This window comes from Oryzias latipes, chromosome 10 (assembly GCF_002234675.1).
Source record: "Oryzias latipes chromosome 10, ASM223467v1".
In the NCBI taxonomy this organism is placed as follows: domain Eukaryota; kingdom Metazoa; phylum Chordata; class Actinopteri; order Beloniformes; family Adrianichthyidae; genus Oryzias; species Oryzias latipes.
In genome coordinates this window covers 27,426,658-27,451,262 of record NC_019868.2, presented here as the reverse complement: position 1 = coordinate 27,451,262, position 24,605 = coordinate 27,426,658, and the positions used below count along the sequence as shown (strand labels likewise).

The window sequence follows — 24,605 nt, the reverse complement described above, 5'->3', positions numbered from 1 at the left end:
GTTTTCCTGAAAGCATGAACTACTAAAACACATCAACATGAGATCCCAAACTGAAATGAAATATTTGCAGATCAGAGAAGAAAGTGGTTTTGTCCGAGTCCTAAAGAGGGCGAAGTGAATGTTGTGTAATGTGGAGCTGCAGGACAGCAGCCTGCGGTTTCATTAGCCGCGGTATCTGCTGAAGGGAAGGTTTCCTTCTCCGTGTCCTTATAAATGTTGTGGAGTGGCCAGCTATGACCTGACGGCTGTTTGTGTGCGTACCAGCATGTGCACGTGTCCTCGCTGCAGTAAAGTGTATTTTATTGGAGTTAACACTAAGGTCAAATAAAGCAGATTTATTTCTACGGATTACTAGCTCTCTGCTGGCTAGTCCATAAAACAGAAACCAATCACTGACACACACACACACACACACACACTCGTGCAGAGGCACTGCAGAGCTGCGCAGCGGAGATATCATTGCTACAGTGTGAAAGCGCCACTCAGAGAGTGAGGCGTTATGTTGGGCCGCTTTAGCCCCGAAGGCCCTCAGAGGTCTTAAAGTGATTTCTGCTCTGAAAGGCTGGACAGCTTCTCATCTGGGTCGGCTCTGCAGAAATCCATTTACCAGCCACTTCAGGTGCTCTGATTCAGCGCCGCCTTGTGACGCACAGGAACACATCACTAATGTGAGAGATGATCATTTTCAGTTTACGGATGAAAACGTTTTAATGTAAAAGCACTTTAAATGACCTTTTTTGTCAATTGATCTGAATTAACAAACAGGGCAAAGCAGCAAAGAGCCCGTTTAAAAGTCTTTCCCGGTTTCACATTTTAAAACTTTACTTGATATAACCAAAAGTTGCAAAACCATTATTTAGAAGTAAAATACTTTTTTTTTTTTCCAACAGATTCAGTTGTGATTAGACATCAATTTCCCCTTAACCTATTCATAAGGACCACCATGAGAACAAAAAATTGAGTACATTTAGGAGAATAGAGTGATAAAATTATGAGAAAAACGTTCAAAATTTTCAGAAATAAATTGATAGAATTAGGAGAGAAAAAAGTCAACATTTTACAAAAATAATGTCATACAATTATGAGAAAAAAAGACTGAATTTTTAAAGAATAACCTTATAAAATTGTGAGTGAAAAGTTGAAATTTTACAAGAAACGAACTTGAATATTTATGAGGGGGGAAAAAAAAAGTCTAAATTTGACGAGAATAAACTTGTAGATTTATGAGCAAAGAGTTGTAATACAGCTAGAGCTTCATAAGTTATAAATGGAGAATTAACTAAAATAAAGTCAAATGCATACGGCAAAAATCTGTTTACAAAGACAAATGGCGTGAACAACAATATAAGGAACAATATCATGTTTCAGCATGAGAGTAGAGCCCTACTACAAGCTGTTACTTCACCAATGTTCTCACTAATGAGTCAACAAAGACTTTTTGGAAGAATATGGAGATTGAAAAAAAAATTGCTGGAATATCTCCGTCTTCAGAAAAGAATTGTTGACCCACAATTAGCGGATTTACGGAAAGCACGCTGTTCACGCTGTCAGCATTATAGCTACAGAGATCCAAATGCATTTTTGGCACACACACACACAGGAGAACTTCTTTAGGTCCGCCTTCCTAAGACTGGGTCGGACCCCCATTTGCCTTCAGAACTGCCTTAATCCTTGGTGGCATCAGTTCAACACGGTTCTGGACACATTTCTCAGGGAGTTTGGTCCATATTGACATGAACGCATCTCCAGTTCCACCACCTCCCAAAGGTTCTCTATCGGGTTGAGATCTGGTGACCGTGGAGGTCGTTTGAGTCCAGAGAACTCATGGTCATGTTCCAGAAACCAGTCTGAGATGATTCCAGCTTTATGGCATGGTGCCTGCTGGAAGTAGCCATCAGAAGATGGTACACTGTGGTCAGAAAGAGATAGACATGGTCAGCAACAAAACTCAGGTAGGCCGTGATATTGGAGCAATGCTAAATTGGTACTAAGGGGTCCAAAGTAGGCCAAGAAAATATCCCCCACACCATGACACCACCACCACCAGCCTGAACCGTTTTCTGCATTCACTCATTTGCTTGTGTCTACATCTTTCAAGTAGGTTAAAGTGTCTGCATTAACTTTAAAAGTCAACGGTTTTTTTTCCTTCTCAGCAAAAAAAAAAAAAAGGTTTTTGTGCCATGATAATAATAATAGTATTAAAATGGAAAACTAAAATCAATGTTTGCGGTTTAAATTCACTTGGTTCCTGAATGATAACTACATTTTACTGAAATTTCACTGAAAATTTGGACCAAATTTCAACAAATTCTGACTTTAAAGTGGAAGAACGAAGTACTGAAAAGTTCCAAACAAATAGATACTGTGCTTCAAATGTGAGTTTTCTTCTTCCCCATCAGCCATGCTTCAACTTTGACCTAGTTTAGTTTACTGTTTGAATCTATGAGACCAAGCTTGTGCACGGTCATTTTACGAAAGTTTAGGTTCCTGGAGGTGAAAGCGTCGCCGTAATCATTTCTGGAATCGATGGATTATCCAGCAGACTTTTAGCTGCAAAGTCTGATGGTTATCCATCGATTCCATCGATTAGCAGACAATAAAGAGTATTTCTGACCTTAAGACAACACTGATGTCCGACATAATTTCTTGCTTTGTCAGGAGCACTATAGCTCATAAATATTGATCCGTGGGTCCGTGCACGTGGAAAACCACACTGCCGGGTCAGCAGTTTTAGCCTCATCGTTTGTTTGATCAACCAGAACCTCAACCCTCATATTGTATTCCTGGGGCAGGAATATGAGAAGTAATAAGCCATTGACGCGTCCGGGGAACGGACTGTAGCTCTTAAATGCCAAACTGATTCTAAATGTGACACCAAAAAGTGGATGAAAAGGTGTTTGTATTTGCCAACAGTTGAAGAATTTGTCCGTTAAAACATTTTTTTCCTAATGTCTACGCTTCATTTTACTTGATATGGAACATTTCAGTGAGGTAATTACATTTGATAACAAAGTAGGTCAAAAATGTTTTAAAAGAATCTTCTAACAGATAAAACTAGTTGCAAGTAAATAAATAAATCTGCCGTTATTTTTGTTCTCTTGGTTTTGTCTCTTTCAAAATAAAAGTTCCTATTTTACTAAGAAATCATTGTCTTATTTCACGTAATACAAATACATTTCACTAGAAAATTCTATAAGCAGACCTGATTGGGTTCATGTTTTTTTAATTTAAATCCATATCTGGTAGATATTATGAAGACTGATGAAGGTAAAGATTCTATTTCTGGTTTCTTTTCTTGAAGCGCTCCCTGAAGGATGGTGATGTTTGAAGGTGTGTCTAAACCTAAACTGTTGATTAGTAACACACGCGTGTAAACCCTCATTGATCAGCAGGTATTAATGGCCACTGTCTCCAGATCTATGAAGAGGTGAGTAAACATCAAGACCAAAAATGTACAGTTTAATGTTTTTGGACTCCTAATCGTGGAACTTTAGTGTGTTTAAGAGGTGTGCTTAGATCCAATGCTTCACTGTATGTGAGAACTGGAGTGAGTGTAACATCACCCAAATGGCCAATTCAGTCGCCGTCCTTTGCTGTATGGACCCGCCATGTTGGATCCAGATGCCGAAAGTGCGCAGTGATTGGTCCAAGTCAATGTGCTGCTGCTACTACTAGAAAGCAGGCTACACAAAATCTGTCAAACATTTTGAACGCTGGATGGGGGGACCAACAGACAATGGTTCTTCTGACCAATAGAATGACTGCGTAACATTTTTTGCATTTCTCTACAGACGTCTAGGGGATTTTGGTTTGGTACTTCCGGTTTGGAATGCCAGGGGGGAGGAGTCACTCAGTCCAGTTCTCATATACAGTCAATGATTACAATGCAGTCTCTACAAACAGGATTGTCCTGAAAAACATTCAGGTCCTTTAATGTACGGTGGAGGGATGATCATGGTATGGGATTGTTGTTGTTTATAGCTCAGGTCGACCTCCTTTAAAGGCCAGAGGGTCCATTCCTCCTTTTGTTACTCACTTTATAGACTTTTCTCAGCCAAACAAACATTTTCAGACTTTTCTCTCGTGTTTAAACTCACACTGTTCAAATCTTTGTAGAAAAATAAGTCCTGTGTTGTAGAATGAAAACAAAAACTTGAAAGCGTGTCGCTTCTATTGAGAGGCCGCAGACAAAACAGCGCCTGACATCATCAGCCGGAACTTTACAACTTACCCGTGTTTGGAGTTGTAGAAAAACTTTTATTCGCATGGAATAAAACTGTAACTGTTGGGTCGCCAATTAATTTTTTACATTTCTTTTTTTAATTAGCGATGTGGGGCGACTTCCAGTTCTGGACTCCCGGTAGTGGCTGTTGATGTCTCGCTTCTATCAGCCTCAGACCCAGCAGATGCTCATCGACACACAGTCTGGTTCTGCTGGAGGTTTCAGACCATTTAGAGGGACTTTTCCTCTCCACTGTCGCCCGGTGCCTGCACAGTATGAGGATTACAGCGCTTAATCAACAGTCTATGTTAAATCAAATGGATTCCTGCAGGGGGACCGCTATGTCTTGGGGTATTTTTCAGTTTAGAAAAAGAAACCCGAAGCGGTAAGGGTGCATTAAAATGATTTTCTTATTGAATCTAATGCTAGATAATGCTTTTTTATGTTATTTCTTTATTTTATATATATTTATTTTTTTGTATTAAAAGTTAAATTGTGATGTAATGAAAGTTAAAACCTAAAAAGAACAATAAGCTATTACTTGGATGATTAAATCCTGCAAAGAAAAAGCATGAAAAGTATATTTTTTAACCCAAACTGTCCACTTTAAAGACTCAGGTTGCTTCTGTGTTGGTTGATTTCTTTTTTTTTTTACCTTTAAAATAAAAAAACAAAAATGCAGAAAATTGCAAGCCGGTTCCTTCATTTGGTCTTCAAGAAGAAAAAGGTTGACAATAAATTTAGAAATGAAAACAATAAATGTAAAAGCTGCAGTCCACAGAAAAAGCGATGAATGCTTTAACTATTTCTGACCAACAACTAAGGCGGGAAGAATCCTCCATTAATGTTCCCTTTTGCGGGAATAAAAATAAATAATAAAAATAAAAATAACAACCAAATATGAATGAATCACCAGCAGAAAAATCCGGTGGGAAAGAGGGACGGAGGGACATTTGGTGGAGAGACGAAGAGTTTAATGATTCCAGATGAGATGAGTGGTCCGGCTGACAACTGAAATGAACAGGAATCAATAGTGAGAGCGTCTGTCTGCAGCAGATAAGACGCACACACACAATGTTGACTATTAAAGACGACAGCTTGAGATATTACACTATTAGTTATGCTATTTTTAATCAGCTATCATATTTAATTAATTCTTCAGGTCAGATGCTATCTGAGTGTCTAACTGAGGGTTTGAGCGCGTGCGTGATGGCGGCGGCGGGGGGGAGGGGGTGGGTGGTCATCACTCCTGTAATGGGGAAACGGAGGAGTGTTAATCTAAAGAACCGTGAAACGACTTTAAAAAATAGAAAAACGGGAGGAATGGAGGAGGCAGACAGACGGGTGATGAAACCAAAAATGAATGGAAGTCTGAGTTTAATGTCAAGAAATCAAACAATTCAGGTCTTTTACTGGAATTTCACATTTGACACTGTTGGTGTGAAAAATTATTTAACCCTTGTGTGAGCCTAACATTCCGTTCACTCCAGAAATAAAAGCAATTGCATTGAATTTTAGAATTTTAAATCTATTGTGTTACTGATAAATTCAACTCAGTTTAATTCAGTTTTTAATTATACTTTTGTTTTGGTTACACAATACAGAAAAACCTCTGAACGTTACCACACTTTAAAAAAAACAACAACACACAAACCAACTGTCATAACTAGTTTTTCTTTTTACATTGTAAAGGTTTTTTTTTTAGGTGTTAATACGAAGTCATTACTTCTGAGTCATTTATATTAAAAAAAGAAAAAACTGTCAATCTAGTTTTTTGCAGGAAGTGAATCCTAAAAGTACTTTTTCATAACAACAAAATGTTGCTTTGACTTTGTGGAAAAACACTGTGTGTCGACTGTTTAGCACATGTATGAGCAAATAGAAGAGAAGGCACAGGATGTGTTTCTCACATGAGCAGGACTTTGCTTTTGCTTTGCTGTCCTGCTTCAGGGGCAGAACTGGAACCTTTTACTTTTGAGCAGCCCAGCTGCTTCCTGTTTTTAATGTCGTGTGTGTAAGCAGGTGTGTCTGTGAAGAGAGTTTGTTTGGCCTTAGAACCTTTTCTGGTGTTAAAATACTAATTCACGGGTCAAAAATGACCCATAAGACGATATTTGTTTCCTAGGGCTGTTCTACATATAAACAAAATCACCTTTCCTAATGCTTTTATAATTCATGGGTCAAAAATGACCCGTAAAACATACCTTGTACTGTAGTAGTGTATGACTCACATGTATACATAAAAAAAAAATCATTCCCGGGTCAAAAATGACCCATAAGATATGAACAAAAACAAACAATCCCTTTTTCTATTTCTTTTTCACGGGTCAAAAATGACCCATGACACAATCTTTGAAGTGTCATTGAGACCAACCCGTGAGCTCAGAAAATATGAGCTACACTTCAGCAGCACATGCCAGGTCTGCTTTCACTGAGGAGGAGGCATGTGAGGGAGTTGGACCCCCCCCCCCCCCCAACCCAAATGAGCATCTGAAGTCATCAACCGGTGTGAGATGACACCTAAACACACACAGAAATGAGCAAAGGCTTCCCATGAGCGCGTCTGAGATCCTGCAGTTGTCATCACGGCGCTCCAAACCGGCCGCCAGCAGATCAGGCGGCTCAAGCTGCTAATTATAGTAATTATGATTCATTACTGGCTGAGATTAATTTAATAAAGAGGAGGCTGCAGAGCTCGTTAACCTTCATTAGAATAATTATAGACACACGACACACTCCAGCACACACACCTACGTGCACAGTGAGGGGGGGGGGGGGCTGGGGAATCCTCCCAACGAGCCAACATGAGAGCAGCTGATGGGGAAGGTTTTATGAAGATCATCATCATCATCATCATCATCAGATTACTGTCTTCAGCTGCAGATTCCCTGAATTCCATCGATTCACATAGATGTCAAAGGGCTCGGTTCCGTTCTGACCCAGACGTTCCTCCAAATGAGTCCAGACAGAAGGTAAAACTTATTTATTGATACTTGACCCATTTTGTGCTCCTAAATTGGGGGCATAAACCAGAATTCCCCCTTCCTCCTTCCTGTCCCGCTGCACCTCTGGGCTGCTTTATAGCTCTCCTCCTCTTAAAATGCTAATATTTCCCAAGGTGAATAAGATATTTAATATATTGAGGTTTTTAAAATAAAGCCATAAAGGCAGGAAGTTGAAATGGGCTGAGCTCTCTGATTGGCTAATCGTGTCCCATTGTTTCAGCCATTATTTTGTCCAACTTTTAATTTCTTCCTCCAAAGGATCATTGAGCAAGGCAATTACATGGAGCTGACCTTGTGTATTAAGGCAGAGGAGGAGGACGTCCCATCACCTCTCCTCTTTTCTCTATCTTTTTTTAATGTCTTCCACAACAAAATAAAAAAAAAAGTAGTGAGGAGCCTCCTCGAATATTAAGTCCCTCGCATTAGAATAAACACGTCGCGTGTTAAATCAAAATCCAATTCTGTGCTCTATTATTTTCTGGCATAGTAATGACTGCCAAGGATTAAGAATCGATATTTCACCGCGGCGGGGACATCACCGCCTTTATTCAGGCCGTAATTGAGTTTGGAGGAGAGGCCCTGCCCTCCATCTGCATGCGGGATAAGAGCTGCCTTTATGTTTAAACACTAACTAATAACGGAGCCGTTCACGCGGCGGGGCGCGTGCAGCACCGCGTCAAATATTTTCAACCGTTTTGTGTGTTTTTTTTAATTTCTGCTTTTTTTCTTTTACTTCTTTGTAGAAAAAGATTGAAAGTAATAATAATAATAAAATAACAATAGTACTAACGGCGCAGAGACGCAGGGGCCGCCTCACGCACGTAGCAGCGAGATAATAGCCAATTAGGGCACGCGGGATTAATTTGTAGCCAATTAGAGACGCGGAGGTGAAGAAGAGCGCGTGAATATGCGCGAGAGCCCCGGGGGGAGGGACACAAGAGAGGAGGGGAGAGAGAAGGGGCGCGAGCTGCTCTTAGACTACCTGAGAGCGCGCCTAAGCCAGGTCAGACACACGGCGCGTGCGGAGCTCCGGTTTGGGATGCGCGCGTGAGGGCACGTAACCATAGGCAGCAGACCCCCGGAGAAGCTGCGCGCGCGGCGGAAGGAGGAGCAGCAGGAGGAGAGGCTCGTCGTCTGGCCGGACCAGGACTCGCGTGGGCCCTCTGTGGAAAAGTTTCGGGGCTGCGGAGACCCTGATGGGGAGCGGGACGGGACCCCCTTGAGGCGTCAGGTCCTCCCCGTCTGCACCTCCTCTTCCTTCTCCCCCGATCCGGATCCGCACAGGCAGCAGCGTATGGGACAGTAAAGTGATGAACAGGGACAGAGCGGTACCGGGACCGGATGGAGTCCAGGCCGTGCCGAACCGGGACAGGGCGCCGTGCGGCGGGGACGGGGGGCAGAGTTTGGGGGTTCCAGAGACCGGAGAGACGCTGGACGGAGCTCCCGCCGAGGACAAGCGGCTCTTCCCGGGCGCTCTGACCGGAGGCAGAGACGCTCAGGCCGCGGAGAACCACTCCGAACCGCCGCCCACCAACCCGGTGCTGGCCGCGCCACCACAGGTACAGACCGAATCACGGACTCTCATATTTATAAGAAAGAAAAAAGTAACCAAAAGAAAAGTCAAAGAAGAATACAAAAAAATGTATTTTGTTTATTTTCTTTAGAATGAAAATATCTGGAGTTCGGCTCAATAAAAGCACATTCATGGTAGATATATTAAAAGATTTAAATTAATTATTTTAACATTTTTAAAACCACATTTCTGAAAATCTATCTGACAGTTGTCATTTGTGTTTAAACTTAAATTTGAAAATCAAATAAGACTTGAAACCTGTAGAAATAAATCATTTTTTGTAATTTAAGAACAAAAATATTGGGATCTTCTATTAATAATTATTATAAAAACATTCAATACATCAAGACAAAAGTAAAAAAAAAAAAAAACATTCATAAAGTATGTTAAAAAGATAAACTCCAAAACAGTTTCCGGTTGTTGTTTTTTTTAAGATTCTTTCTGAAAATAAGAGCATTCCTCCGAAAAGCACAGAACAAACATTAAACATTCATCGAGAGAGTTTCTTGTTGAAAATCATGTGGGATTACGGGACCCACCGGATTACTAATCCCAGATGATCTCTGGGTTTTGAGCGACAGGAAAGGCAGTGTGTGAGAAAATGAAGTTCACACTTAAAGACATCGAATTTAAAAAACTAAATTAAGAATATGACCATCAGTCAATAACAATATGCAGTGAAAAAAGGACATGACAGATTTTTTTTACTCCTAATCTCTGCCATTGATTTGTTCTTGTTATGGTTGTTTGCGTAAACCTTCAAATAGTAATTATATCAATAATAATTCCTAAAGATGCATTTAATTGATCTCGTGTTTTAGGGCCCCACCGTCCACCGAACCACCTCCTTCTCCGTTTTGGACATTTTGGACCCAAACAAGTTCACGAGCAGCCGGCGGCACCAGCAGCTCACGAGCCTCCGCGCCGAGCGCGAGCGCGAGCCCGGCGACTATGAGGCGCGGAACCAGAGAGGAGGTTCGGCGGAGCGGGAGGTCCGGATGGAGGCCAGCAAAAGCTGCTACGGAGCGGAGGAATACCAGAGCAGTAAGTCCGAACTCAGGAAACAAACAAACAACACTAACTGTTCGCGCCTATTTCTATTTGTTTCGTTTTCTTACAACCTTTTTTTCCTATTCAGAGAAAAAATAAAACCTTTTTTTTTAAACTTACAAATCTTCAATTATGTTTCATTCTAGTTTAAATGCCTCAAACCAATTCATAGCGATCATTTGACTACATTTTCGTTTCTATTTACAACTTAAATTCATTTTTAAATTCAGATTCACGTGAGGATGCGTTCAATGTCGGGAATAAATAACAGCGCTGAAGCGGCGTTCACGGACAGCTGAGACACAAAACGACTAAAAGCTCATTTTAAAATAATGATTTAGTCCATTCAAACACAGAAATGCAAGCGTTTAAAACAGGAAGTAAGATTTAACTTTCAAAACAAAAGGGCGCATCTTTAAGAGCATTTGAATAAGATTTGTAACAGGCAGTGCACGTGAATGTGCGCGCGTGCGTGTTATTGATCCGTGAATAGCAGGTCTTTATTGTGGGAAATTTGAAGTCCATTATCTGTAATCAGCTGCTGATATTTTACACGTGTAACTTTTTGATCATCTGGTTCTTTAAAAAAATCTATTGAAGTTCGTTTTTAACCAAACAAATGTATATATGTTTTTTTATTTACTATTTAGTCCCTTTCCCCTTTTATAAAATGTATGTAATTTTTCTAAAAACGAAAAAAGTTCTGATAGTTTTATGTAGAGAAAAATGGAAAAAGATACATTTGCATAAAAAGACAAATTAGAGAATGTTTGTAAACTTCTAAAAATTGAAACCAGCTATCAAAACTATTTAAAAAAACAAAAACAAAATATCTTTAATCTTAAAGTGTTTTGTCTCTTTTTCGTTTTCAAAACTGTATTAAATATTTTTTCAGTGATTTTCTTTTTTTTTGGTGTTTGAAACAAAGTTCTCAAAAATAAATGTGGTTTTGTTTCACTGAATTTTCAGATTATTTCTGTGCTTTAGAGAGAAAAAAAATCAAATAAAATTAAATCAGAAAAAAAACCTTTAAAGATCAAAGATGTGACTTTTGTGACAGTTTGAATTTTTTTAAACGGGGGTAATTATATAAGCCAATCTGTTAAATGCTATCAAACAAACATCATTTTTATGGTTTATTTTTGTATTAAAACTGCTGGCCGAAGTGTTGCGCCTTCTGTTTGTTTCGGTACGTTGTTTCCGCTTCATTTTCTTACCGTAAATTCATCTTTTTCTCCGCTTATGGATGTTTTTCTTGCTTCCAAGTCTTGATCGACTGAACTTCCAGGACATTTTTTCTAAAAAATAAGAGAACCCGCGCTCCTTTTTCTTCCACATCGTCGTTTCTGGTCGGCTTCTGTCCAGCTGATCGGGCCTTCCGTCATTTTTCTCACGCATGCTCACAACGACCCAACGGAACTTCCGTTAAAACTTTAAATTAAATAAATTAATGAATATATAAAAAGAAAGTACACTTCACTATTTGGTTTAGGTTTATTATTTTAATATATTAAAAACACATTTAAAAAAAAGTTTTATTGGACAATTTGGCTTTTACCAAATCACAAAAAATAATAAATTCGTTTTATAGTTTAACTAAATATTTTTATCTGAAAACTCTAAAAACAATTAACTTTACTAATCAAATAAAGCTGTGAACAATAACAGTGTGATTCAACTTAGGCCCAAATTTACTTTGGTTTCTGTAAAAAAAAAATTATTTTAACTTGGAATCATAATTTTCCCTTTTTTTTTTTTACCAGTAAAATGGACACAAAAATGAAAACCACTTGATTTACTTGAGTTTTTTTGTCTTATTTTTCCTCTGTAAATGTTTCTTGAATTTATTTTGATAAAACTAAGTATATTTGTGCTTTCTGGGTTAAAACAGAAATAAAAATATATAACAATATGTCTTAGATACATGTGGATAAAATCAGAAATATAAAAGGTGTTCAGGTATGTGGAGAGATGCATGATGGGAAAAGTCTTGTAAACTATTGTGAGGAAGAGGCAGGACACTTCCTGTCAGGCCTGTGGAGTTCTGCAGCTTCCATGTTTTTCAGAGCAGATGATTCTCCATGCATCCCTGAGTGGATCCGATTAGTTTTTGCAGAAATTCTGCAGACTGTTGCACGTTTAGTTTGAGCTAAAATGAAATTTCTCATTGAAAGTATGGCTGCTTGAATGCAGATTTGCAGCTTCCTGCGGTTGGACTCAGGTCTTGGTTGTGTTTTTCAGAGGAGGGGTTTGTCTACAGAAGCCCGGAGGAGGACGACTTCCACAGATCCGGGACTCCAGACTCCGAGGCTCCGGACGGGACTTACAGCAGCGAGGAGAGCAGTTCTGCTCTTCCTACCAATGGAGACAGAGACCTGGGCCAGCACAGCCACTCGGACCCCGGCAGGGACGCCAAGAGCCCCGGCGGAGGCTCGGGGTGTCCGATGGGCGGCGGCCAGGCCGCGGGAGGACAGGGGGCCAAGCCCAAGAGGAAGCGCTCTGGCTCGGACTCCAAATCGGGGAAGCCTCGTAGGGCGCGGACTGCCTTCACCTACGAGCAGCTGGTGGCGCTGGAGAACAAGTTCAAGTCCACCCGCTACCTGTCGGTGTGCGAGCGCCTCAACCTGGCCCTCTCCCTCTCGCTGACTGAGACCCAGGTCAAGATCTGGTTCCAGAACCGCCGGACCAAGTGGAAGAAGCAGAACCCTGGAGCCGACACCTCTGCCCCCACCGGAGCAGGAGGAGCGGGGGGCGCCGGGGGCGCAGGGGGAGGCTCCGGAGGAGGCTTGGGGGGCCTGAGCCCCCTGAGCCCCTCCCCGCCGGTCAGCGGCCACCTGGCCATGCATGCGGGCTACGGCGGCCACCACCACCCCCCCGCAGGGAGCCTGGTGCAGCTGCCCTTCCTCACCGCCAGCCACGTCCTGTCTCCGTTTATGCTGGGGACGCAGAGTTACGCCGCCCCCGCCTTCTACAGCACACACCTGTAGACAAGTGTCCCACCGCAGACTTTTTACTGGGGGGAGGCTTTAATTTAAAGGGATTATTTTGATAGAATATCTACCAGAAACTGTACATAAATCTATGTTGTAACACCTTCTGGATGCTTTTAAACCATGTGATAGACAGCTAGATGGTTTCTCCCTTCTCCATGTCTTTTTTTAAATTTTATTTAAAGCCTGAACCATCATTTATGCTTTAAGGAATGGCTTGATCCTTGTCAGTACTGTGTATCTCCAGCTGTGATTGTTTTGACCTTTCCTCGACCTTTGACCTCCATGGAGCGGGTTGGATGTGCCGATTCCTCCACATGGTATTGTCCTTTGATATTGATGATTAAACAAAACAAAAACCAAACAAAACAAAAAAAGAGGAACTCCATGTGGTTGTGCGAGCTCGTGTCGGGAGGTGGAAGGATGTCAGGGGTTCATCCAACCGGAAGGAGGGTGGGGGGTTGCTGGTAGTTCTGGTGTCATGTGACCGATGATGCCAAAAAAAACCAAAAACAAACGTAGAGGATTCCACTTCAGCTGGGAAATACATATTAATAAACGTGAACAATCATTAAATCTGCACATTTAAGCACATAAAACCACAAAAACTGAACCCTATAGAAGTATGTCAAGAAATATCTTATTTTCTGTCTTGAAAGAAAAATATCGCATCAAAAATGTTTTTCAGTAGCATAATAATTTCACAAAACATGCATTAGTGACCAACATTTTGATCTTAAATAAGAAATCTTGACTATTTTTCTGACCCGATTAGCAGATTTATTTTATTTTTTTGCTTTTTTAAGGAAACTCTTTTCAAATTTGAAGAATTGTGGACTTATTTCTACGGTACCTGCTTTTGCAGTGCAGTATCCATTCCTACAACAAACCAAAGTTTGACTGAAACAAATGCCATAATCGTGTGATCTGTCACCTTTTCATAGAATATTCAACAGGAGACTTAAAGTTTAGAGACAGACATTAAAGAAAAACGATCAGGTCTGAGATAAGAACCAGACTCCACATATAACGCTTATAAAAGACCCGATTCTGATCATCTTTTGATCTATTTTCAAAGTGTTCACAGTTCTTTTTTTTTAAATTATTATGACGATGCTGTTTTTTTTTAGCCAAAATAAAAATATCTGTGTTGTTTTCTCCCATAGTTTCTGCAGAGCGGCATTAGAACTCAGCCAGACCAGAGCAGAGATCTTGTGGCCCCACCCAGCGTATTTTCTACGTCACAAATATGATCTTTTTCATACAGCGTTTTTTTCATCTGCTCCTGATTCACAACAAATCGAATCAATTAATACTCAAACTTATTTTAAGCTTAATTTTCTTTGTATTCGTTCTCCATAATCAGAAAAATACCAGATGTTAAAAAAAGCATTTTATTGTAGGTTCAGCCTTTCTGAACAATTAAATAAATAGAAATTAGTTCAAAAACTTGAAATAATAATGTGGAAAAAATTAAAATGACAAAACTATCCGAACAATAGATGTGAAAACCCCTGAGAACAAAAGAACCTTTTCCTTTTAGGCTTCTAAAGTCAATTTGACAGATTTTTGTTTTTAGCAGCAATCAACAGGCGCCTAATAAACCAAACTTAGACAGCCAAAAATAGATAATAATAATAATGATATACTTAAAAAAATGTCCCCATGGGTTCTTCAGAGTTAAATAAATCTGCGTGGATGTTTGGGAACTTCTCACCACTGGAGAAACCTAAAAACAGATTCTTAAACAGAAAATTCAAGATGATTCAGCAAGTTTTAGAATATTTAGTGAAGCAGAACAGTTCAGACCTTTGACAGGGTATACAGATGTTATTTATGTAAAAGAAAATCAAATGTTTCTATTTTTTTTTAAATAACTTTAAGTATTTATCATTGAACAGGACTAATCTGATATTTTAGTGTCAAGTAGAAACTTTTGAGTAAAAAATACACAATTTACGTAAATGTGTTGGGAAGTATAAGTCATTTTTAATTTAAACAATGAAACATCAACTTCATTTGAGCGGGAAAATAAGCGAAAACATAATCAGTAGGAGAAAAACGACAACAAAAAGTAGCTTAAAAGTTGGTAAATTGCTGCTGATGGATCTTCATCAGGACTTTGAGGTGTAGATCCCTGAACTTCTTCTAACATCCAATCAAATCATCCCACATGTATGACATTCCATTTAATAAGACCAGAGCACCAAAGTTTAGTTGTTAAAGAACAGTTTGACTCTCCGTCGTCATGGCGATCATGTCTTCCTCATGCCACAGAAGTGCAGGTCTCAGGTGGGAGGGGTCTGGCGGTGGAGACCTGCGGCTCAGTTGAGGGCGTAGTTGAACTGATTGGAGAACTTGTCGTGTTTCCTCCTGTCGGCTTTGCTCAGCACCTGAGCCACTCTGCGCATGGTGCTCCTGCAGAACGGAGCAGAAGCTCGTCAGGTGATCTAAGCCCCGCCCCCCTCCTCACAGGACATGCCTGCTGCCCCCACGTACTTGTTGAAGACTTTCCTCTCCAGTCTGGACCGGGACGTGTCGCTGCTCTGCTTCAGGTCGCTCAGGTTGGGGTACTTCTTCTTCTTCTTCCCTTTCTTCTTTTTCCCGCCCAAGCGATCGGAGCCCAGGTCCTCCCCCGTCGCTGCCTCGATGTCGCGCATCAGCTCCGCATCTCGCCAGTCTGCGACACAGAGATCCGTTAACCTGTCACCCGCCCGCCGTTAAGGGTAATAACTTCTTCCTGTTGACACGATCCCCCTCCCCCCAGTCCTATAAACTCCGCCGTCGCCCCAAAGTCCAGCTGTAAACGGCCTCTGGGATGATAACTCAGGCTGATGAGGTTCCAGATGCTCCAGGAGGTAAATCAAATTTGATGCAGTGGAAGTGAGACGACAAAGTAGAGCCGGGCAATGAGGCCAAAAAAACCAACATCTCACATCTTTTCCAAATCCCAAATTCCATTCCTGATTTTATTCCATTTCCTCCACTTTACTTTTTTTTCTTCTTTCTTTTAAGCAAAAACTCTTTCATTTTAAGTTTGGCTTGAACACAAGGTGCAACTAAATACAAGCAGTAAAAAGGTTTGTTAGAGCTGGAAGCCAGCGCATTTCATGTAGAGAGGAACACGGTTTCTGATTCAGCCGTTAAAACTAATTTGTCGTACTCCCACTTTCGGTAACAACAGCCTCCAACCGTATCTGATGCTCCAAGTTTGACCTCACAACCGTAACCGAACCAGTTCCAAGTGACAGGAGAAACTGTTCTCGTTTCGGGAACAAACTCCTCTTTGCTAGCTGCCATTTTCATGGCTGGGCTGACCTTACTCCGAACAACGGAAGCTTAAGGCAGTGGGATGCTGGGAAAAAAAAATTTGATTCCACAAAAGATTCTTCCTGAACGGCAAATTTAAATTATTAGATAAAATCGATTTATCACCCAGTCCTACAACAAGGCTACACTTAAAGGAGGTTCTTCAAGCCACGGAACAGCATCTTAATAGAAATATCAGGTTCAACTTCTATAAAAAATTGACACTGAACCAGATCGATGCGTTCACACACAAACAAAAATTATACAATTCAAGTTTAAATGTGTGCAACAATGTTGAATAATGTACAAGCTGCAGCTTAAAGATCATCTTCTGATCTATTTTCACAGCGTTCTCGGTGGTCTTTTGATCATGATTATGATGTTTTGTACGGTGGCCGACAGGGCTCACACTACACACAGAAGAAAAAACGCAACGAAATTACCCGAAGCACAACAACATAACCGCAACAACAGCATAAACCGCAGCACAACGGAAAGGAGGACTTTTTTTTCCTATCAGCGGGGGGAAAAAAATAACCACCAAAAAAAAAAAATTAAAATTAGGAGATTTTAAGTCTTAAGTCTCGTAATTTTACTAGACTAAAGTGGAAGTGAGCATAAAGAGCAGCAGGTGAACGCCGCGCAGTAGCAGAGCAGACCCACTAAACTCAACGTTCCAAATGTCTCAGGGCTCCAGACTGCGACCAATTGCTCGCATTTTGCGACCAAAATTTGAGAGTGTGCGACTGAATTTTACATCCAGTCGCACATGTGCGACCAGTAAATTTGCCTCCCCCACCCTCCGTATTTTTTTATACATTAAATGTGCAAGGGGCACGTCAATGATCAATGAAATAATCTGAGACGCGAGCGCATACGCACGCAGGCAGACACACAAACTCGCGCACATACTCATGAAACGCGAGCACACACTCTCGCGCGATGCCCGTCTGTGAGGCGGCCACTGCGTGTGAGAAGAATAAGTCACTGTAAGGAGCCAGTTTAGCTCGTGCTGGTTTGCGGCGCCTTCCGTCCGTGAAACCCGGGTTCGACTCCGGGCTGCTCCCTGTTCCCTTCTCTACCTCTGCCGGTTCCAAGCCCGGTTTGAGAAGGTTGCGTCAGGAAGGGCATCCGGCGTAAAACATTGCCAAATTTACCATGCGACTCGATCGCTGTGGCGACCCCTGATGGGAGAAGCCGAAAGTGGAAGAAGTGGCTAAAATATGTGGAGGGGGCGGGGCCTAGAGATATTCGCGCGCGCGTTAACATCTGTGGGAAGGAAACGGAGACAAATGTCATCACAACCTGATATGTGCGTCTGAACTATGAATAAGCGAACTATTGATTCGTTCTTCCGGCCTGCGGCTAGTGTACCAGTGCCAGAGTGTACAGCAGGGGTCTCAAACTCGCGGCCCGCGGGCTATTTGCGGCCCCAAAGATGATATTTTGCAGCCCCCGCCTTAAATGAAAATTTAATGTTACTGCAGCCCGCCAGTTTTAATGAATGACACTTTTTCATTGTCGTGCACGGAGATGACCAACCAATCACAATGGGGTAAATGACTCTTGGGGGCGGGACAATGACAGGGCTTGAAAGCAGGACACCTGACAGCCCCCTCCCTCCCCGGACCACATTAAGGAGTTCCTTACTTTCCTTTCTAGAACGTATCTATTCGCTCGTAATTTTCTAAATACATGCAGTCCGTGCTGAACTTTTCTCTGGGTCACACAGACCCGGAGGAAGGTTAAGTTTTGGTTACGGTTACGGCGGCGCATCAAACGGTTTATGCACGGCTGTTACGGCAGCACACCGCTCCCGCGGGAGTCGGGTCAGCTGGAAGAATAAATGTCCCACACCTACATGCGTGACAGCTAACGGGGCTTGAAAACGGGGCTACGTGGGGAAAATGCAACGATAGACGTGTTTGAGATGAACCGGCACCTCGCCTGGATCGTTGGGGAGACCAGGCCTGGGGGGGGGGGGGGGGGGGGGCGCTGTGGGATAAAGGCGAATCTGCAGCAAGACTAAAGGACAACAGGAAGTTGGAGTTGTCCTAAACATTCAATTTCGTTTTAATATTCCTCTCCCCCTTAGTGTGATCTGTGTTATTATATATTTATTTTACGATTATTTTAATGTTTTGTAATGCATGTAGCCTTTTTTTATGAATTGGTATTTTAAATTATTTTAATTAATCACTCAACTACAAAAACCATCAGGACACATGTCCCATAATGCATTGTTTTGTAGTCTGTAGGGCAGCTTTCAGTCAGTTCAGTTTCCAGCTGTGTCCGGGTAGGTTTGCCCCTTTCTCGCGATATTTTTGTGATGATTGACAGTTGATGTTGGAGCAAAAACAAAAATATATGTCACACACCAGGTGATCTGTGCAGCGTTGAGTTCACCTGGGTGATCTCAAACACGCTTATTGTGCATCTTGGCTGCACCTATTTGGTGTCACAAAGATAAATTTCCATCCATTTTCTTTACTATTTGTACTGTCATGACAGCGATGCTGCTGTCAGTTTACCTTCTTGTTGCATTTTCAAAAGTGAAGAATAAAATGTGACACTGAATTAGAAACAGCACATTCTTATTTCTGCATCTATTATTAAAGTATTTATTAGTTATACAGTGGAAATTAGTAGATTTGGTCAGCATGTTGATTTACGGTATGCGCCCCTAAATTTTCTGGTTGTGCCCCTAAAATTTTCAGTTAGGGGCCACTGTGCTCCTAGTGAAAAAAGTTAGTCTGGAGCCCTGTGTCTGGAAGCTCATTTGTTTGATTTATGATTTATTCATGTTTTATTTATTGATGGGTGGTTTGCAGGACCTCTGCAGCTCGATGATGAAGACACCGGTGTCTCTGCAGCTGTTCACCTGAAGCCTTTCTTCCTCCATTAAAGATAAGATCTCTACGTCTGTGTGACGCTTCCGTCTGAGAAAGAGGACCACTTTTTTAGCATTTTTCACGTTCTAACACTAATATAACAGACTATTTTCATTCCTCTTTATTGTTTTATGTTGAAACAGGACGTTTTATCTGGAGGAGGGGGCGTATGTAATACTGTTTACTTCCGCATTTATGTTTGGATGACAGATTCATGACGTAAGATGACACATGAACGTCAGGGTGTGTGAATGAAAAGGAGAATAAAGGCTGCAGCGATCCTCTACACCCAAACGTGTCTCTGAGCTCCTTATTTTACAGATGAAACTCTGCTTTATCCACACCGAACCCTGGAAAGCCGAATACACTGAAAATAATCTGATTTTGAGTCGCCAAAGGTTTTGTTTTTTAAACATATCCGGAAATAAAGCTTCACAAAAGGCTCCACATATTTCGTCTTCAAGCTATGCTCCGATAAATGGAAAACATTGGTGTTTTTTCCTCGTTAATCTATGACTTTTTTATCGTAAATTTAAGAGATTTTAAGTAGTACATTTATGAGATAAAAACTTGTAAATTTACGACTTAAAAGTCGTACTTTAAAAAAAAAAAGACAAAGAGCGTTAGATGCAGATGTCACTATGTGGAGAGCTGATAGATCTTTAGACAAACGTATATTTGTAAGAAATTACGTTATCTAGTAAAAAAACACCTTAATCCTGTCCAAATGTCACGTAGCCCTCAGGAGCGCCGAATAGTTTGAAACTGAATTGTTTTTTTTCCGCCGGTAGGAAAACAAAGTCCTCATTTCCTTTGTGCTGCGGTTTATGCTCTTGCTGCGTTTATGTCGTTGTGTTGCGGGTTATTTCGTTGGGTTGTTTCTTCTGTATAAAGTGTGAGCCCTGTCGGCCACCGTAGTTTTGAGCCAAAATAAAAAAAATTGTGTTGTTTTCTAATATATAGTTTCTGCAAAGCAGCAGGAGTTTGTTAGAAGTCGTGGGCGGAACCACTGGTATTGAGTAACCCCGCCCCCCGTTCTCTACCCGTTGATGAGAGCTCTCTGTTTACATGCTTTCCCTCTAGCTTACAGCCCCTCACACCCCCAACCTAACATTACCAGTTCTGATCCTCAGACGAGGAAAACTAAGACGTTCATGGATCTATTTGTCTGCGAGTCCATGTATCAGAATGGGGCAGGAAGCTCGTGGCTCCGCTCCATTTTCTGCGTTGCAAATACAATCTTTTTCTAACAAAATGTTTTGTCTGATTCACAAAAATTTGACTAAAGAAACACTCAAACACAATTTTGAGTTTCATTTTCATCAGAAAAATGCCAAAAGCACGTAAAAAACCCTCAAAAATATTATTTTTATTCGTGTGGGTCTTTAAACTCTTTATTAAATGTTTTTTTTTGGCAGCTTAAAAGTAAAGTATCTGCATTTAAATGAAGGAATTGGTTTGGTTTAATCTCCTCTCTTCTTGCAGCCATTAAATCCCCTTAAAGTTGAACAAAAACTCTGATTGAGAAGTGTAATGAAAGTCATTACAGCCGATAACGTAAATGAGCCGCTGCCGCTCTGGTAAACAGCCTCCTGCCGGCTAATGTGGATCCGGGTCGGGCGCTAATGAAAAGTGCAGTGTCATAATTCTGGGCGATAAAGTAAAAGCGGCGGTAATGCGGAGCAACGGCGATCTAAACGAAGAGAAACCTCCGGTTTAATGATGTACCGCGGCGGAAAGGGAGATAAACCTGCAGTAATGCCCGGTAATTACAGCCTGATGGTGGCGGCGTGGAGGCCGCCTCCTTCTGTCAGAACACACACCGGCAGATGTGGCGGTTATGAGCAGGTTTGACCCCCTTCGTCTGAACGGACCCCCGAGTTTCCAAAAGCCTAAAGCAGCTCTTAAGACTCACATCTGCAGAGAGACAGCAGCTCTGAATTTGTGTTTCTGTTCTATGAGAGTTTAAATCAGAAGCAAACGCAAAAAGAGGGAAAAGAAACAGAAAAAAAAGCAGACAGGACGGTTAATCAGTGCTGCAGCAGGGCTCTTTTCTCTGTCAACACCTTTTAGCCCTTCCAGCTGGGGTCAGTGTGTGTCGGTGTGTGTCGGTGTGTGTGTGAGGGCAGGGGCCGGCCACACACTCATCCACTCAGGCATCTGGGGTCTTTGGTGGCTTCATCTCTAAGCTACGCACCACTGAGCACGGAGGCCCCGCGCTTCTCCGTGCGCGTCTCCGTGCGCGTCTCCGTGCGCGTCCACGTTTGCTGGCAGCATCAGCCCCTTCCCAGCCCTGTCAGTCAGCTTCTCACGTCAGAGGTTTTGACGGTTTGTGTCAGATGCCAACAAAAACGTCGAAGAGTCAAATAAAGAGCGTAAGCAGCATTTTATGGGTTTTAAATCATATAATAGTTCGATTGAATTTTACTTACATAGCCGAACATAACAACACAGTTGTCTCAACTGGCTTCACACCGGCAATTATACATAAAACATAAAATCTGTTCTAAAAACGGCTGATGGCTACACTAAGTTTAACTGTGGGTATCTATTAATAATTGTTTTTCTTGTTTTGTTAATTTCTCTTCATTTCTAATAACTAATTTCTATTCCTGATTACCAAAAATGTAATTTTTGTTTCAAGCATATCGAATGTTTAAGCAGTTGCATAGATCAGAAATCGATGCGTCGGTTGAACACTAGAGGGCGCACACCCCTTCTTTCATGTAGGTGTATTCATAGAAGAAGATGTTTTGTTGTCCACGCTTGTGTCCGAATTCCCGCCCTAACCTAAACTTAATCTAAAAACAATATAGCGCGGGACTATCTAAAGCAATTCGGACACCACTCTCACTACTTTTGTTTTGTTTTTTTAAACGCCGAATGTGACGTAATCGATTTCACGAAGTGAAAATCTAATTGATATGAGCGTTTTGGGACAATCATTTATAAATCCACTAAGTTCTGAAGATGAAAAGTTTGATGATTTAATAAAATCATACATTCATATGCATTTTCTTTCGCAAAAATTATTCAAACGCAATGCATTGTGGTTTATATTTGCCAGTCTATTTAGCAGCTGGGACTTCTGGGAATTTTCTTGGGCACTCGATTTTGGAATTGTACATTTGGACAGCACTACATAATGGCAAACGCACTGAGTAGTGAAGGAATTCGGACATGACTTTGTCAAAAAAAGAATTAAAATGGAGCAATACGGTTATTTTATCGTGTGCGGCGACTTCACTAGCCGTCCGCACGCGTGAAAATTTGTGTCGGTCATAATTTAAGATAAGTTAAAATGAAGAAGTGATAGAAACAGAAAAAAAGATTAACCTCCACAAAGATGACGGGTCAAATCGGGATCAGAATGAAAAACCAGATCGTTTTAAACTCAAAAGTACACAAGGTAAATATTGTAAATTAAAAAATCTATTTGAAACTTTATTAATTTGAAACTTAAATAAAAAAAACTATAAACCCAACCATGTAACTAAAAAGTAAAATAATAATCTTTACTTTGCTTTCGGTTTTCAATTTTAAGTTTCATTTCAGTTCAATTCAATTCCTGCCCCCGACGTTGGGGGAGCGTAATCACGCCACATCAGAGGAGGGATGGCACAGGCGAAAGTCCCGGTAGCCAATGGGCTCAAAGCTCCACCCCCAAAAATAAAATTAAGATCGACTCCGAAAGCCAAAAGTAAATCGATGACCGAAAGCAAAGAGAGAAATAAACAAAAACCAAATTAAAAATGCAAAACAGCAGCTGTTACAAATGAACACGTTTTCCATCTGGTAACAATTTTAGCTTTACAGTTTTTTATACAAGTTTCAAATTTAAAAATAAAAAAATATCTAGTTTTTTTCTAATAAACAATTTTACTGTCAAGTTTAAAACTGTTTTCAATTTTTTTTTCTAACATTTATAATCTGGTTTTTGATTCACTTTAAGCTGATCCTGATTTGACCCCATAGAAGAGCTTCAAACGTCCGTCCCAACAGAAATAAGTTCTGGTAGCAACCCACTGTCCACTCAGCTGTCTGCATTCATTTCCTGTTTCAGCTGCTTGCTGCCGTCTGTCACAAAGGAGCTTCAAACGGCTCTGTCTGACGGTTTGAGACTGAAACCAGCGGGCGTCATGTGACCCAGTTTTAGGTTCGAGTCCCCCTACCCTTCCACAAAACTTTCAGCAAATGAAGGAGAAAGGAAAAATGAAAAGTGTCATAATTCTGAAAGATTCAACAATCTCCAGGCAAACTTTAGACAGGTGGTGGTCAATACTGCCTCCTGAATTCAGACATAAAACTGAAGTCTAGCTAAAACCATGGGGCATGATGGGAATTTTCCTGAGAAAACGTCCTAATTTCCATATTTTAGGTGTAAATTTGTGAGTTTTAGTGTCCTCGGCTCAAAAAAGCCTATAAATTGTTTTTTCTTCGGGGAAAAGAAAGAAAGACATAAAAAAAAAGTATTTTTCTCTAGATGGACTTGTTTCCACGGCGACACTAGAAACAGTTCAAGCGGACTTCGGCGTCCTCCTGTTTGTTTGTGTGCGGGTATTTGACAGAGGAGGTGAAGGGGGGGGGGGGGGGGGGGGGGGGGGGCTGAGGCCAGCGGTCCATCAGCTCTGTCAGACCCCCCCACCCCCACCACCATGAGATTGATCTGTGTGTGTGTGGGGGGGATCGCCTCATGGATCGATATTGTAGTTGATAACAAAAGATGCTATTTCACAACTCACTGGACTGCATGGCACCCCTTTCCCCCCCCACCACCACTAGTGCCCCCCCCAACACAAACACACTGAACTGCTGGTTAACAAGACCCTGCAGTCGGCTGAGGACATCCAGCAGATGGGAGAGCCTCTCCATCTCACACACAAAAAAACACAAACAGAAAGATGGCATTCAGAGGAAACACTGATGCCCTTACACACACAGACACACACAAAGACACACACAAACCATGTACTAGTGATTGGCACGCCAACAAATCCCCTTAGGTCTCGCAACAAAAATGTATGTATGCCTTTACATTCAGGGCATGCTGACCAAGCATGCTTTAAACGTTTTTATGTTCTCGAACGCAAACAGAAAAAAAATCTCTGAAAAGAACAAAATTGCGTTAAAGGGATTGTCATTTTTGGCAAATTTTACATCTGAAAAAGACACAAATGCAGCCAAACATGAGGCAAACAAACAAAAAAAATATTACTTTGAACAACATTTTCTTTTGGTCAGTTGTTTTAAAGAGTTACAAAAGTTTTCTTGTCGGTTCCAGCCTTTAGTTTAGCAGATATTTATTATTTTCATAATAAAATTTGACAGTACATTGACTGTACAAGAAAACTGGACTGATCGAGTGCGGTGTCACCCATAGAAAAGGCCTTACTCCAGTGAAATGAAGCAAATTTTGTCGCCGTTTTTCTGCAGTACAGAGACAACGTTTGTATGGCAACTACTCCCGCCATTCAGGAGTGAGCTGGTTGAAGGCCACACCCTTTCCACTGAAAGTGGGCTCGGGAGAATCTGTCAATTGGGCCACCACATGGTTTACTGAGGCAT

At 41.3% G+C, this 24,605-nt stretch overlaps 2 protein-coding genes across 3 annotated transcripts in view; one reads left to right on the top strand and one right to left on the bottom strand.

Annotated features, from left to right (window-relative positions):
- Window positions 1-8,222: 8,222 nt before the first annotated feature.
- Window positions 8,223-14,201, top strand: nkx1-1 (NK1 homeobox 1). Its single transcript, XM_004073666.4, has 3 exons — window positions 8,223-8,786; window positions 9,622-9,844; window positions 12,092-14,201. The coding sequence occupies exons 1-3, from the start codon at window positions 8,538-8,540 to the stop codon at window positions 12,835-12,837; spliced, it is 1,218 nt and encodes a 405-aa protein (XP_004073714.3). The 5' UTR covers window positions 8,223-8,537; the 3' UTR covers window positions 12,838-14,201.
- A 408-nt stretch (window positions 14,202-14,609) lies between these two features.
- uvssa (UV stimulated scaffold protein A) overlaps window positions 14,610-24,605 on the bottom strand; it is a 38,385-nt gene continuing 28,389 nt past the window's right edge. For both annotated transcript variants that reach the window (XM_011480545.2, XM_023959384.1), the window contains exons 14-15: window positions 15,340-15,520; window positions 14,610-15,258 (exon numbers count right to left, since the gene is read on the bottom strand). In XM_011480545.2, the coding sequence (XP_011478847.1) occupies window positions 15,165-15,258; window positions 15,340-15,520 (275 nt within the window). In that variant the 3' untranslated portion in view covers window positions 14,610-15,164. The remainder of the gene's footprint in view (window positions 15,259-15,339; window positions 15,521-24,605) is intronic.